The sequence below is a fragment of the Syngnathoides biaculeatus genome, chromosome 13 (genome assembly GCF_019802595.1).
Source record: "Syngnathoides biaculeatus isolate LvHL_M chromosome 13, ASM1980259v1, whole genome shotgun sequence".
Classification (NCBI taxonomy): domain Eukaryota; kingdom Metazoa; phylum Chordata; class Actinopteri; order Syngnathiformes; family Syngnathidae; genus Syngnathoides; species Syngnathoides biaculeatus.
The window spans coordinates 23,902,985-23,918,889 of NC_084652.1; the positions used below are offsets into that span (position 1 = coordinate 23,902,985).

Below are 15,905 nucleotides of genomic sequence, written 5' to 3' on the forward strand. Positions count from 1 at the left end.
ATTTGCATTATCTATTTACTGTACTATTGTTTTTAATACAAAGTAATAGTGTTCATTATTGTCTATGGTAGCAGTGTTGATGCTGAATGTAATTAGCTATGTGAGGTTAGGGCCTCTTTGCATGCAGGTTGTTTCATTATGTGTTCCTGAATGTTCATCTCGTTATCCATTTTCTATAGGTCTCATCCTGATTAGGGTCCTGGGTCAGCTGAAGCCTAACCCAACAAACTTTGGACAAGAGGTGGGTTACACAGTGGACTGCTCACCATTGAACTGCAGGTTACATGAGTATAACGCAGTCATATCAGTCACCTTTAATGTACTGTTCATTAAAGAGACAATTAAAATATGCTATTAAAATATGGGCCTTCAGTTATATTTGGGCACTTGGCACTGAAGAGCAAATTGAGAAAACATTGGTCAACAAAATTAAAACTTGATTTTGGATTATGATTCCTTCAGAGTGCACAGTGAACAACTGGTCCATCCATTCAATTTCTGGCCTCGCCTGTTTGGGGATTGCATGTTCTCCCCGAGCCTGCGTTGGTTTTCTGGAGCCACTCCGGTTTCCTCCCACCTCCCAATAAAAACATCCATGGTAGATTAATTCCATCCATTTTCTTAGCCGCTTATCCTCACAAGGGTCGCGGGAGTCCTGGAGCCTCTCTGAGCTGTCAACAGGCAGGAAGCAGGGTACACCCTGAACTGGAAAGAGATTTGGAAGATGGAGGCATTCAGGGCAAGCTTTACCATCAGAGCGGTATATGACGTCTTGCCTTCTCCCACGAGCCTAAACCAGTGGTATGCCAAAGATCCCACGTGCATGTTATGCCCAAGTCCTGCAACACTGTCCTGCACATCCTCATTGGTTGCAAGACCAGCTTTACGCAAGGCCGTTACACCTGGCGCCACAACCAAGTGCTGAAGTGTCTCGCTGGTGTTCTGAAGAACCAGCAAATGAGGGTGAATGCCCTCCCACCCTTGTCAGCCAACGGGCAACCAGGGCTGTTTGTCCAGGTGGGGGAGAGTCAAACCGGCCACACCAACAAGCCACCAGACAAGGGACAGCTCGCCCGTGCATGAGACAGGAAGCTGCTGGCAGACCTGGACAAGAAGCTGTGTTTTCCATCTAAGATGGCAACTACTTCCCTACGACCAGACCAAGTGCTTTGGTCTGCCTCTCTCAAGCTCGTCTCCATCATCGAGCTCACAGTGCACTGGGAGGGGCCAGTCATGGAGGCGTATGAGCGGAAGCGGCTGAGGTATGGAGGACTTGCAGCCGAAGTGCAACAGCAAGGCTGGAGAGCAGAGGTACGCCCAGTGGAAGTTTGCTGCAGAGGATTTATAGTCTCCTCAACATACAGGCTACTCAGAGAGATGGGAATCCGAGGGTAGGCCCATCGGCAGGCAGTCAGAGATCTCTCCAAGGCGGTGGAAAAGGGCAACCAATGGCTGTGGATAAAGAGGAAAGACCCCAAATGGGCCTTCAAGAGAATTGATGGCACCTAGGGCTTGAACCTCCTGAACCCTCTTGAGAGTGTAGTAGGCCTATCAGCGAAACATTTGATGACGGAAGAAAGCCCATTTGAAATCCCTTAGGGTGCCATCATTTATTTGAACATCCTACAGAGCCTCATCGGAGCCGAAATATGCACAAATAGAGTGATATTAACATCTAGTCCTACATAATACACACTGGGCAGAAGACTCCCAAATGGCTGTTGTGACATAGATGTCATTTTTAATTCTTTTGCTAACATGATGTATCATTATTGCATGACCAATATTAACTGCTGCTCCATTAAACTAAACTTCACTTGTATGACTCTAGTATTTGACAAAGGTTTATCTCCAATCTCCTCAGTCTTCGAGGAAGCCTTCCTGCAATTAACTTCCCCTTCTCCTTAAGCTTTAGGATTTGAAATACAAACGAATTTGCCTCCAAATGCTTTAAGAATCCCAACAAAGATCAACTGCTGAATGTGTTGTGTGTGCGTAGGGTGTTTATAATTTCCACAGAGATGCCTTTCGAGACTCACCAATGCAATTGTAGTCCTTCTCCTGGTGACATTTCTTGGAACAGCCATCACCATCCAACAGATTTCCATCATCACATTCTTCTGCCCTACAGAGAGATAGACATTATCGGTTTAGTTTTTATTGATTACTTGTTTGCGTAGACGTCATTAAAGTATGCATACCCTTGAATGACAGAATCTCCACAGTAGGGCTGGCCATGAGTGTAAATAAGCGAAGGGGAGAAATGGCTGAGATGACCACCAGTCTCCACCTGGATCATGTACTCATATCTTTCTCCCGTTCTTACAGTTCTGGGGAAAAAAAAAAAGATTTACTTGTTCTTAGATGAGTGGCTTTATGAAATTAAATTTTTGAATGTATGACGTTACAGTTTTTGCACACATTACGCATGTGCACGTTTCTATAAAGCATTGATATACATGTTGGTCTGACCTTGTATGTGTTGGAATGAATAGAATGAGTTCAAAAGAATGGAATGAATCTCTTCCAGACAACACTGCAGTGTATTGCCCAGCCAATGTGGTCCTGAATGTCATCTTTGAATTTCCATGGACTCACCAACTCCAGAAGTAAGAAGAAGAAAAATGTGGGATATTGCACTTTTCACTGCTTTCAGTGTACATTGATCGCTATATATATTCAACTGAGATGTGGAGTTCTGACAGACATATGAGCACATGGTTAGTAATTCTGCCTAAGAGTCAGGGTTCTGTGTTTGAACCTTGGTTTTGGCCTTTGCGCGTTCTCCACCTTGGTTACGGAGTTTTTTTTCTGCGTAATACAGCTTCCTCCAACATTCCCAAAATTAACACGCAAGGTTCAGTGAAGACTCTAAATTGTCCGTAGTTGTTTGTCAGGTTGTTTGCATACATGTAACAAAAATATCAGCAAGTACAGACTCCAGCTCCCCACAAACATGAACAGAATAAGCATTACAAAAAAATTGACTGATATTCAGCTATTCAGGCCATCCACATTACTAGCTTTCTACACATACAATGTGACTTTTTCTCCTTAGTTTTATATATCGATGCATACAAATGCTTCCTATGACTAAACACAGCCCAACATTCTAGAGTAATAGCTCCATCTGTTGCTTTGGCATACACTCAACAGCCTGCATTTTTACTGTCTGTGTAGACGTAGATTTACTGACCAAAGAGAAAGATAATAAAATGGAATGAGAGGAAACTGTTCAAAAACATTGTTTTAACCATGATGAAATCCAATGAAGTCTCATACGATACAAACATTTAGCAAGCGCCACTGTGGCACAACTAAAGTCAATGTACCTGTGTATGTTTAAAAATGGGCCAATATAAATACATTTTCAAATTGATGACATTTTAATTTATGATCGAGTTCTTATCACCATTTGTAAACACAATGTAAACACAACGTCCTTAACAAAGGATATAAAATTGAAATTCCAAATAATTACCATGTGAAAAAAGCCAGCGGGAGGTGAGTAAAGAAAGTTATGCAAGAATGTTCTCCAAAACATTGATTCAAACTTTTAACCTGAGATTATGCTGAAATCAGAAATATAAAAATGTCACACAACACCAACATCCCTCTCTGCACCTATTGTGTCCATGAACAAGACACCAATACCCTGAGTTTCTCTCTGGGTCCAAACTCACCCATTGTTTCAGTGTTTGCCACAAACTGAAGAGGGCACATTTCTTGCATATGCATGCATCACTATGAAAAGAAAAATCTTTTTATGGACTCTGACTTTGGAACTGCAGGATCAAAGATCAAAGTTTGCTGCAGATGGCAAAAGAAATAAAATGGCAACTTGTTGTAGGAGAGATGCTAGACTTCTACCTGGCTACAGTCAGAATCTGGTTTTGCAAGGCAACAAATCCCTGTGGCTCAAGGAGTGGAGGACCATTTTCATCTCACATTCACACTGATATCTCTCCTTGCATAACTCTGCATGTGGTCTGGTTCACTCTCTGATGTGAAACAAAAATATATACTGTAGTATCCCAGCTGAATTTAAGAAAGATGCAATGTACACCCTGGATTGGTCACCAGCCAATTTCAGGGTACATAGTTGGATAATAAATTCAAATTCAAACTTGCTTTGTTTGATTTGACCACAGTGCAGCCAGAAAACTAGTAAATTGTTAGACCAAATCCAAGCAATCACTGTTGTTTATAGCCTCTGATTCCACAATTGGTTACTTTTCAAAATATGTTGGCACACATGTTGTTTGACCTCTGCTTTATCTTCAGAGTTCTCATCCCACCCCAACTCAAATTGCACCACTTAATTATTTTAGTGGTTTATTCTTTTATAATGACTAACTTCAGGTTATTAACTCTAATTAATCTTCTCTTGCACCTTTCCTTCCAAAACCACTGCTCTCCCAGACTCCATCCATCTATCCATCCATCCATCCATCTATCCATGCATCCATCCATCCATCTTCTTAGCTGCTTATCCTTACAAGGGTTGTGGGAGTGGTGGAGCCTACCGCAACTATCTGAGAGCAGGAGGCATGGTATACCCTGAACTGTTTGCCAGCAAATCGCAGGGTACATGGAGACAGACAAGAGTCACACTCACAATAACACCTAGGGACAATTTAGTCTCCAATTAATGCATGTTTGTTGGGATGGGGTTTGAAAACCAGAGGGCACAGAAAAAACACACGCAGGCACAGGGAGAACATGCAAACTCCACAAAGGCAGGGCTGGGATTTGAACCCTGGTCTCCAGCACTGTGAGGCCAGCGCTCTAACCAGCTGTTTCACCATGCTGATCTCTCCCAGACTCCACTCTCCACAAATGAAGCCCTCTGAGCTTCAGTTCTTCATAACTCTACTCTACTCCCACCAGTTCTTACACTGCACTATGACACTACTTAATAAAATAATAAATCTGTTCTTGATATAAAAATAAATAAATAAACCTCTGTGGCCCAGTCCAATCAACATTAGCCAGAAATTATCTTCATACTTACGTGATGCATGAGGTATTTTGTAACTCAAATTAGTATTAAATACATGCATTTGTGGCCCGTTTGTTTTTAATTTTTAAATAATTAAAATATGTATATATATATAGCGGCACGGTGGATGAGCTGGCCAAGGGTTGGCCTCACAGTTCTGAGGTCCCGGGTTCAATCCCAGACCCGCCTGTGTGGAGTCTGCATGTTCTCCCCGTGCCTGCATGGGTTTCCTCCTGGTACTCCGGTTTCCTCCCACGTTCCAAAAACATGTAACATTAATTGGACACTCTAAATTGCCCCTAGGTGATTGTGAGTGCGTCTGATTGTCTCAATGTGCCCTGCGATTGACTGGAAACCAGTTCAGAGTGTACCCCACCTCCTGCCCGTTGACAGCTGGGATAGGCTCCAGCACTCCCCGCGACCCTTGTATATATATATAGGGTGTGAGGGTGGAAAACTGGTTTGTACATTTTCCTCACACTTCTGAGGTCCTGAGTTAAAATGTACCACGTAAATGTAAAATGTAACCATGTATGTTCTTCCTGTGCCTGCGTGGGTTTTATCCAGGTATGTGGTTGCCTCACACATTCCAAAAAATTGCATGTTAGGTTAATTGAAGACTTTAAATTGTCAATAAGTGTGAATATGAGCGTCATTGGTCGTTTGTTTATATGTGTCCTGTGATTGGCTGGCGACCAGTTCAGCGTGTACCCAGCCTCTTGCCCAAAGTCACTTGAGACACCCGTGACCCAAATGAGAATAAGTGGTTCAGTGAATGGATGATTTTTCAACCTATTTAACCTTGTGGTTAATATGATTGATTGCTAGCTATTTTATAAGGCAAAGAGCAAAGTACCAATAGCTTGGTTGTTTAAAGATTCATTGTATTTGAGCAACAGCATTTCAGTATTCTTATTCAAAATGTCTCTTACCTTTCGTAACTGACATAGAATCAAATGCTACACCCTGTTGTACCCATCTACAAAAGGCAACCTAACTTCCTGGCTTACCTTGTGTAATTTAGATCCAGATGGGTAAAGTCAGTGCATTTATAATTGTCTCAAAATCTTTCTGATATTTATAATGATGTTTTGGTTTAATGTTTTTCATAATTATTCAGGCCTCAGTTTTCCTTTGGACACCTTTCGGGGTTTTTTCGTCATTGTATTTCTAGTATAATGTGAGTGCAAATGGTTGTTGTTGTTGTTTATATATGCCCTCTGATTGGCCGGCGACCAGTTCAGGGTGATACCATCTTGGCCAAAGGTATCTGGTCTAGGTTTCAGTACCTCCCGTGACCCTAATGAGGATAAGTGTTATGAGAAAAGGAATGAATGAATGAAAACTGGGTGGTGGTGGTTGTTGGTGTTTATATAAATCATATTTTTGTTCTACATCCTTTTGCCTTTGTGTGACAGAGCATTTTTTGTTTTTTTACTAAGGGAAAAGGTGTCAAATATACAATGATTGTATGTGGTGATTTTGGTAGACTTGATTAAAAAAAAGTCTGGCGCAAAAGCATTATGTTCTCAGCGTAGCTCATCCTTCAATTAAAAAAAGAATACAACGATGAAACCATAATTTTCTTACAAGGAGAATAATTAATTGGCATTGAATAAAACTGTGCCAAATTGGCCTTGACAGAGGTGAATGCTAAATGTTAGCTTTAATTTTGCTGAACCCCATCTTTGCCCTATTGTTTTGGTCATCTTTGAAGTATTGCATCAAACATCAATAAGCACTTTTTTGTCCTGTTTTGCTGCTAAATCAAGCAGAATGGAGAATCTAAGTGCAAACATTTGTTTCCATGTGCCCTGTGATTGGCTGGCAACCGGTTCACAGTCTAACCCGCCTCCTGCCCGGAAATAGCTGGGGTTGGCTCCTGCACCCCCGCGACCTTTATGAAGATAAGATAAGTGGTTCAGACAATGGATGGGTGGATACATCCCTTTTATGCCAGAACAGTTTCTTAGAGGTTTCTTAGTATTTTAACTGAAGTTTATTGAGAATCAGTCCATAATTTGAACAGAAGAGAATTTCTACAGTAAGGAGAGAGACAAAGACAAAGTGCTAATTGTAAAGATCTGTGCATTTTCTGAGCCACTTATCCCCACAAGGGTGATGGGAGTGCTGGAGCCCAACTCAGTAAGAATGAGAAAAGTAAATCATTACATATCTACACCAAGGAAACATTCAATGGATCTTGCATGAGACTGTGGTGCTACACCCTGTGAGTGAAAGGCAGGACAAGGACGAGAAGAAGCATGCAGGACAAAAGTTATGAACCTGTATATAGAAGTAAAGTGTGGCGGGACTGATTTCAGTGAATTATTGAAGTCTATAGTACAAGAATATAAGTGCCAGGGGGAATACACAAGCAATTTGCGTATACATGAGTTACAGTATTTGTCACCATAAGTGAGTGGTCCCACACTCAGTGAAAGAGTCCCAGGGTTGTGTGATTCTGGATCCATGCAAGGGTTGTATATGCACAAAGACGGACAGAAAGGTCCTATAATTTTGCTTTTAATGTGGAGGCTAAGGACCCCACTCAATCAGGGACAGGACTGGGCTCACGGTGAGGGACCCAGGCCGGTCCGCCAGTATCTCCGAGATGCCCTGACAACTGGTCACCCAGCGGTGGCAGCAGGGCCATCAAGCCAGACAACCACTGATGATAACACCAATAATCTGATGACTGATGACATCAATAATCACTTAATAGTCACCTGTCCAGCACGGTGGCTCAGCTGGTAAAGCGTTGATCTCACTCCGTCCCTGCGTTTTCTCCGGGCACTCCGGTTTCCTCCCACATCCCAAAAACATGCAACATTAATTGGACACTCTAAATTGCCCCTACGTGTGATTGTGAGTGTGGCTGTTTGACTCTATGTGCCCTGCAATTGGTTGGCAACCAGTTCAGGTACCCTGCCCCTGCCTGTTGACAGCTGAGATAGGCTCCAGCACTCCCCGTGACCCTCGTGAGGATAAGCGGCAAAAGAAGCTGGATGGGTGGATGGATGGATGGATATTCACCTGTCCGTGAACGTCTGCTGGGTCTGAGGTGATGGCAATTTACTGGTGAAAGGTGGCCGCCGATGAATCCGATACAGCAAAGGGCGACAGCCAGAGCAGAGATGATTACCGGGGCCAGAAGACAACATTGCAGCATCAATCTCCATTTTCTCATCAAAGGTGCAGAGCTTTATGGCACTGATCGCAACATTGTTGGTATCGAGGCGCACGGTGAAGGGCATGTCACAGAAGGCGTGCTGTGGTCCAAGGTTCAAGGTTTTACCTGTGTCTGTCATCAGCTCTATGTCAGCAATGGCAGGATTATCTGAGAAGAAGCAAATGAATGAAATGGATTAAAATGCAATAGTTTCTATTAAAAATGAATCATGAAATCTAAAATAATGTTTTTTTTGACTCTTTGAACCCCATATATAATGGATTTATATTAAGTTCCTAAAGCATTTGGAAAATTATGGCGCTTGTCTTTTACAGACACCAGATTGGATTTGGTCGAAGTGAACAATGAGTCCTTTTTCCTGCCCATGTAACTCATAACATAGCATATGCATTGTGGTGATACATTATGAAGGCAAAATCATAAAAATTCTGTCAAGGTTCAAACTCCTCTGGACTTAATTCCAGATGTGTTCAGCATATCATTTTTAAATGTTATGAGAATACATATATAAACTGTAAAGGGAAATTTGAAAATACCCTTCTATTCTTCCGTGCAAAAGTGTCATGGCTTTATGAACTTTCACTGGGGTAGAGTTTCGAGAAAAAGAATTCTCCAAACTTTCCAAGGGTTCCTAAGTATCGCATTTTACTAATGTTTTGTCTCTCCTAAGACAAAGATGATACAGAGTCGTACTGTCCTACAAAAACTATAACATAAGACTTACTTGTTGAGATGTATGTTATCCAGAGGGTAAGGGTGTGTGGAACAATAGGGTGGAGGAATTTCAGTGTGAGAGTACAGCCCTCCGTTTCAGGACAAGGTGATGTCACATTAGTATCATAAAGGTTGAGTTCAGGACTCCATGCCTGGAGACTAGGCTCACATGGTTGTTCAACATCAGGTGGGCCTGGAGTTTGAAAACACAACACAAAATAGTACCACTACCAACATTTGTCATATATAATACATGTTTTTTTTTCCTCAAAATTGCGAAAAGTCAATAGTGTGCATTATACATGGGTATAGGGAAAAATGGGGGGGGGGGGATCACATTTTTCAATTGTATGCCGCCATCTAGTGATTATCAAAAAAGCTGTACACTTTCATTGCAATATGCCACTGCCATATAGAGGTTATAAAAATCTATAATGTTTCATTCTACTATCCCACCGCCACATAGTGGTTATGAAAAACGTGCAGCCTAAACTTCCATTCCTATATGACAGGAGTACGAACTGCATGTACTGTATATACACCTGTGCTCATGAATTTACATTACCTGGCAGAATTTGTGAAATCGTTAGCTTTGTTTTTTAGTAAGAGTGATAAATGAACAACAAGCATCAATAATTTCCCTATGGTTATTTTTGTTAAATGATCATGATTGTCTGAAATGATTGCGATTTTAATTTTAATCCCATGAAAATAAAATTAAATGTGGTTCTTCTGGTCTTTCATGTTCTCTTTAAAGTGTACCTTTCTCAGAAATTCTGCCTGGGTAATCAAACGTATGAACACAACTGTGTGGTTTCACATTTACTAACTAAAAGTAGGGCTGTGAATTCCAAAATTGGAGCTGGTAGATAAAGGCAAAGCATTGTGTGTTCAAATAAAGTTCTTAACGTCTGAATAATCCTTTAAAAAAAAAAAACAAAATACAGATGATAGTTCATATTTTGAGCATCTCTTTAGAAGCCCCCCCAGACCCACCTGTGTGGAGTTTGCATATTCTCCCCGTGCCTGCGTGGGTTTTGTCCAGGCACTCCAGTTTCCTCCCACATCCCAAAAACATGCAACATTAATTGGAGTATACATTTTCCCTAGGTGTGATTGTGAGTGTGACTCTTTGTCTCTATGTGCCCTGCGATTTGCTGGCAACCAGTTAAACCTCCTGCTCGTTGATAGCTGGGATAGGCTCCAGCACTCCTGACGACCCTCGTGAGGATAAGTGGCAAAGAAAATGGATGGTTGGATGGATGGATGTTTAGAAGCAAAAGGGTTTTCCAGAATTTTGAGGTCATCTTTGGGGGTGTCAATCATCACCACAAAGCCCTAATTTGGACATTTTCTTCAACTAAAATCTACTCTGCAATGCACAGTGGGTATAAAAACGTTTTTGCACCACTGTTTGAAGGTTTTTGTTGTGTAAAAAATGAGACCAAGCTAATTCAAGATGTAAAAGTTAAGTTTAGTTTGGAAAAAAGTCCCACATAGTATTATATGATGCAAATTACGTGTTAAATGTAATAATATGGGGTAACTATGAGCTTTATTCTCTCTTTAAGGCAGCTCAGCATGTTAACAAGGTCCTATATCTTTGGCCTTAAACCTGCCCATTCAACCATCTATCCATCCATCCATCCATCCACCCATCCATTTTCTTCCACTCATCAAGGTTCAGGTCACTGGGGCAACATCTTAAACAGGGAACCCCAGACTTCCCTATGCTTACCCACTTCATCCAGGGCTTCTGTGGGGATCCTGAGGAGTTCCCAGGCATATCTGGGAGATATAGTCCATGGGGGCTTCTCCCAGTGTGACGTGCCCAGAACACCTCACTAGGGAGGTGTACGGGGGGCATCCTAACAAGTTGCCTGAGCCAGCTGATCTTTCTCCTCTCAATTCAGAGGAGCAGTGGCTAAATTCTGCGCATAGCCCGGATGACCAAGCTTCTCACCCTAGCTCTGTCACGTCCCATCGGAACGAGAGTAGGACCCAAATGCAGGACTCGGAAGATGCAAGGTAGTTCAAGGAGACACGTTTATTATATGCAGAGGTAGGGGATCAAGCAGGCAGTCCGGTGCAGCAGCGGGAGTTGGGACGTCGGGCGAAGAGAGCAGGTGAGGGGGCAGGCAGGAGTCGGTACACAGGAGAACAATCGGACGAGAAGCGGCTGTGGAGACGTCGCCACCTCCTGGACAGCAACGTGAGGCAGCATCAGGTTGGTCCCCACTGCCACGTGAGCTTGCAGTGCATCCGTTGAAACAGCAACGTGGGCGTGGTGCGGTGGCGAATCCGTTTCCAAGGCAACGTGAACGAGAGTAAGCAGAGAGTCAGTCGAAACTGACACGTGGGCATGTCTCGGGAGCGGGTCAGTTCCAACTGCCACGTGAACAGCCAAAACCTCGACGTGGGAATGGCGAGGAGGCGGGTCAGTTTCCACAGCTACGTGCGCTTGGCGAGGTGGCGAGTCCGTACCCACTGCGACTTGTACTTGGCGAGGTGGCGAGTCCGTACCCACTGCGGCGTGCGCTTGGCGAGGGGGCGGTTCTGTTTCCACGGCAACGTGAACGAGAGTAGGCAGAGAGTCAGTCGAAACTGACACGTGGGCGTGTCTCGGGAGCGGGTCAATTCCAACTGCCACGTGAACCTGCGTCAGCAGCGAGTCCGTCGCCGTTGCGACGTCAGCGGAGCTCGGCTGGTTCGCCAATCCATGCCGGACCTGGGACGTGAGAGCCGCCAATTCGGCGCTCTGCCACTCTACCTCCGCCCGCATTTCACGGTAGAATGCATCGCGATTTGGCGGCTCCTCCTCCCTCTGGGCTGGAAGCTTCGCCACCAGCTGCAGGTCTGCTGGTTTCGCCGTTGCCGGCGAAGAGTGGGAGGACGATGTCTTAGTTGCCACGCAGCGGGAGGCACCGGGGAACCCCCGGCCGGGGCGTCTCCTCTGGCCGCCACACGGAGGTCCCGGGTAGATGGCCAAGCGGGTTCCCTCAAACGGATTGGTGTATTTGTATCCACCGGGCGAAGACGTTTGGGTGCTGGGAATGTGGGGAGGTGGAGCAAACTGACTGGCAAAGAGATTCAAAATCAAAGTCATCGGAGTCATACTCAGGCAGCCGGTCATACAAATCACGGTCCTCCTCATATTCCGAAAAGTCAGAGTCCAGAAGAATATGAGGAGCCGGACAGGTCGTGTTCGGAACGTATTTATACCTCGCTGGCGGAGCGTAAGACACGGAAGCGGAGGACATCAGGGAGCCTACCCAGATCAGACAGGCTTGGTCCTCCGGCAGACGGTCTACCTTGCGTCGGTCCCGGCAACGCCGGGTCTTTCCTGCTGGGTCCTGTATTGGCCAGTTCGTTCTGTCACGACCCATCGGAAACGAGAGTAGGACCCAAATGCAGGAACTCGGAAGACGCAAGGTAGTTCAAGAAGAGACACGTGTATTGTATGCAGAGGTAGGGGATCGAGCAGGCAGTCTGGTGCAGCAGCGGTAGTTGGGACGTCGGGCGAAGAGAGCAGGTGAGCGGGCAGGCAGGAGTCGGTACACAGGAGAACAATCAAAGCACGCAGAAGTAACGAAGGAGTCAGGCTTACAAGGTTGGTTGGAGAACGGACGAAGGTCGGTACACACAGGTTCAATCAGGGATACCGGAGCACACGAACGGGATATGAAGATCAACGAACTGGCGCCGGCCAGTTGTCATCGCGGTCATATAAATCCACAGCATAAATAGGCTGTATGAGGCAAAGGTGTGCACCTCCCAATCAGCGCACCTGCGCGGACACCCGCACAACTCGTGCTGGAGTGGCAGGATCATGACAAGCTCTAATGGAGAGGCCAAACACCATGCAGCGAAACCATATTACTACCAGTTGTATCTGTCTGTCTTAATAATTTGGTCGCTGTCCACAGCTCATCACCATCACTGAGGGTAGGAATGCAGATCAACCATTTAATCACCACAGTAGAAAAATAAAGAGTCCGGATGACTGCAATTGTTGCACCAATCCACATGTCGATCTTCAGTTCCATTTTTCCTTCTCTCATGAATTAGACTAAGATACTTAAACCCGTCCACTTGGTGCAGGATGTCATCCTGATCTGGAGAGGGCACTCCACCCTTTTCTGACTGCGTGACATGGTCTCACATTTGGAATTACTGATTTTTATCCCAACCACTTCACACACTATGAACCACTCCGGCGAGAGTTGAAGACCATGAGTTGATGAAGCCAACAGAACCACAACATCTTTATATAAATGGAATGTCACTCAGTTCAGTATAAATGTCTCAGAGGGCTAAACTGCAAATCAAGGTGATAGCAGAGCACTATCTTTGAATTTGCTTGTCTCAATATTACTTAATAGGTTTCTTGGATAATGGAGGTTGGATAATGGTTAACGGTTGGCTAATGAACAGATCTGAGGTGCCATTATGACTCTGGAAGATGAATAGATTGCATTAATACTATAGATAATGAAACGATATATATGTGTGTGTGTTTTATAGTATATGTATATATGCAATTTATACAATATACAGTACACAGAATATATATGGTTTGCAAAATTCTGTTGCAAATCTCCATAACTTTTCTGAAAATGTGTCCGTGTGTGCATGCGTGTGTGGGTGTGCATGCGCGTGTGTGTGTGTGTGTGTGTGTGTGTGTGTGTGTGTTGTGTGTGTGTGTGTGTGTGTGTGTGTGTATGTGTGTGTGTGTGCGTGTGTGGGGGCCGTGCCTGTGCATGTGTGTGTATCTGTATCTTGCGTAATTGTGCGAAATATATGTGTTCGATTACACTGGTTGCATGTTATGAAAAAGAAGAAAAGAAAAGCACAGAACTGTAAATAAAAACCAATATGTAATTTGTTTGACTAACCAACAGCCTCCTCAGGTGCCCAGTAGCCAGACGTGTCACAGATGCGAGATGAGGCTGCCTCATAGGCATGCTGGTGGAAAACACCATCTTTCTCACATTCCCGACAGTTGACAGCAGAGAAATGGGAGGAGGCACTAGAATAAAAGAAACATATGAAGGCTTTTTTTTCCTTGTCTCAATAATGGGTCTACTTTTAATACAAAAGAAAAGCTTGCTACTCTGATCCATACAAGGTTTTCACAGAATTGAAACAAAGATTTGGAACTTGGCAAATATTTTAAGAACAGTTTTGCCTAGCTTTGAGGTCAAATTCTTGGCATGCATGATGTCATTTGAGGTTTAATTCACAAGCAAATCTTGCAAGACCTGAGCAAGCCAAGAGTTGGGTAACAACAAAGAGTAGAGAGCGAGAGGGGGAGGATGCAGAGATGGTAGAATTCAGGCAGTGGGATAGTAGCTAGCTGTAGCTAGTAGTGTGATGCACTAAACTGGCTAGCTGCTTTTTGCGTTTTCAGTTGTTACTAAATGTAGCGGGGTCCATTAATTTTTATCCATCCATACATTGATTTTCTAAGCCGCTTATCCTCACGAGGGTCGCGGTAGTACTGGAGCTAATCGCAGGGCACACAGAGACAGACAACAGTCACACAATCACACATAAAGGCCATTTAGAGTGTCCAATTAATGCATGTTTTTGGGATGTGGCAGGAAACCGGAGTGCCCGTAGAAAACCCACATTGGCACGGGGAGAACATGCAAAGTCCACACAGGCGGGGCCGGGATTTCAATCCCAGTCATCAGAACTGTGAGCCCAACCCGCAACAGCTGCACTACCGTGTCGCTTTATTGAGTTTGATTTTTTTTAAACAACATTCTTTCACATACATCTTTATAAATATGTGAATCCTTTGGAACTGCCTGCATTTCTGCACAAATGGGACAAACCTGATCTGATCAGTCACAACAATCGATAAACTGTTTCTTTTAAAACTAATCCCACACAGGCAACAACGCTGTATGTTTTGATGGAACATAGTCTGTAAATGTCACAGTGCAGGGTGAAAAATGTTGGCTTTACTAACTGATTGACCCTCTTTTGGCAGCAGTAACTTGAACCAAACGTTTCATGTCATTGCAGTAGATCAAACCTGCACAATGTTCAGGTGGAATTTGGGGTCGCTCTTTTTTTTATGAAACTATTTCAATTCAGTAATTCCCTTGAGATATTTTGGTGTTAATCAAGCTCTTGAGGTCATGCCACATGTACTCCCGGGTTTATGTTAGGACTCTGACTAAACCATTCCAGAAGGTACTTTTATTTTTCTTCTGAAGCTTTTCAGGTGTTGATATACAGTACTTCTGTCTATTGGGTTGCACCACCCATCTTCTGTTGAATTTAAATTGTCAGAGAGATGGTCTGGAGTTCCCCTGCAAAATGTCTTGATCAACTTGGGCATTCATCCATCCATCCATTTTCTTCACCGCTTATCCTCACGAGGGTCACGGGGAGTGGTGGAGCCTATCCCAGCTGTCAACGGGCAGGATGCAGGGTACACCCTGAACTGGTTGCCTGCCAATCGCAGGGCACATGGAAACAAGTCGCACTCAAGATCACACCGAAGTAAATTTAGAGTGTCCAATTAATGTTGCATGTTTTGGGAAAGTGGGAGGGAACCGGAGTGCCCGGAGGAGAACATGCAAACTCCACACAGGTGGATCCGCGATTGAACCCGGGACCTCAGAACTGTGTAGCCAACGCTTTACCAGCTGATCCACCGTGGCGCCCTTTAGGCAATCATTTATTTGTCAATGTTAGCAATGCGTTTAGGCTTGACTTAAAAGGCAATGCCTTCTCTATGATGCTCTCACTCCCATACATCACAGTTGGGATGAGGTTTTGAACATGGCGTACTGTGCCTTTGTGTGTTACTTCCACACTCAACTTTGGTTTAATCAGTCCACACCATAAAGTAGTTTGCCAGTGGTGCTGTAAAAGATAAAGTTGGTCTTTTGCGAAACTTCAAAAATGAAACAATACTTGTTGTTCTCCTCGGGCATCCATTGTTGTTTATTGTTTCATGTCTGTTTATGAACAGTTGAC

At 43.9% G+C, this 15,905-nt stretch overlaps 1 protein-coding gene and 1 long non-coding RNA gene across 4 annotated transcripts in view; one reads left to right on the top strand and one right to left on the bottom strand.

Annotated features, from left to right (window-relative positions):
* LOC133510385 (uncharacterized) overlaps positions 1 to 3,919 on the top strand; it is a 42,075-nt gene extending 38,156 nt beyond the window's left edge. For all 3 annotated transcript variants that reach the window (XR_009797592.1, XR_009797590.1, XR_009797591.1), the window contains 2 exons: positions 180 to 241; positions 2,531 to 3,919. This is a non-coding gene — a long non-coding RNA (uncharacterized LOC133510385). The remainder of the gene's footprint in view (positions 1 to 179; positions 242 to 2,530) is intronic.
* Positions 1 to 15,905, bottom strand: part of pappa2 (pappalysin 2) — a 135,716-nt gene that overhangs the window by 86,421 nt on the left and 33,390 nt on the right. The window contains exons 9-13 of the mRNA XM_061838216.1: positions 13,805 to 13,938; positions 8,920 to 9,102; positions 8,039 to 8,342; positions 2,202 to 2,330; positions 2,040 to 2,125 (exon numbers count right to left, since the gene is read on the bottom strand). Of these exons, the coding sequence (XP_061694200.1) occupies positions 2,040 to 2,125; positions 2,202 to 2,330; positions 8,039 to 8,342; positions 8,920 to 9,102; positions 13,805 to 13,938 (836 nt within the window). The remainder of the gene's footprint in view (positions 1 to 2,039; positions 2,126 to 2,201; positions 2,331 to 8,038; positions 8,343 to 8,919; positions 9,103 to 13,804; positions 13,939 to 15,905) is intronic.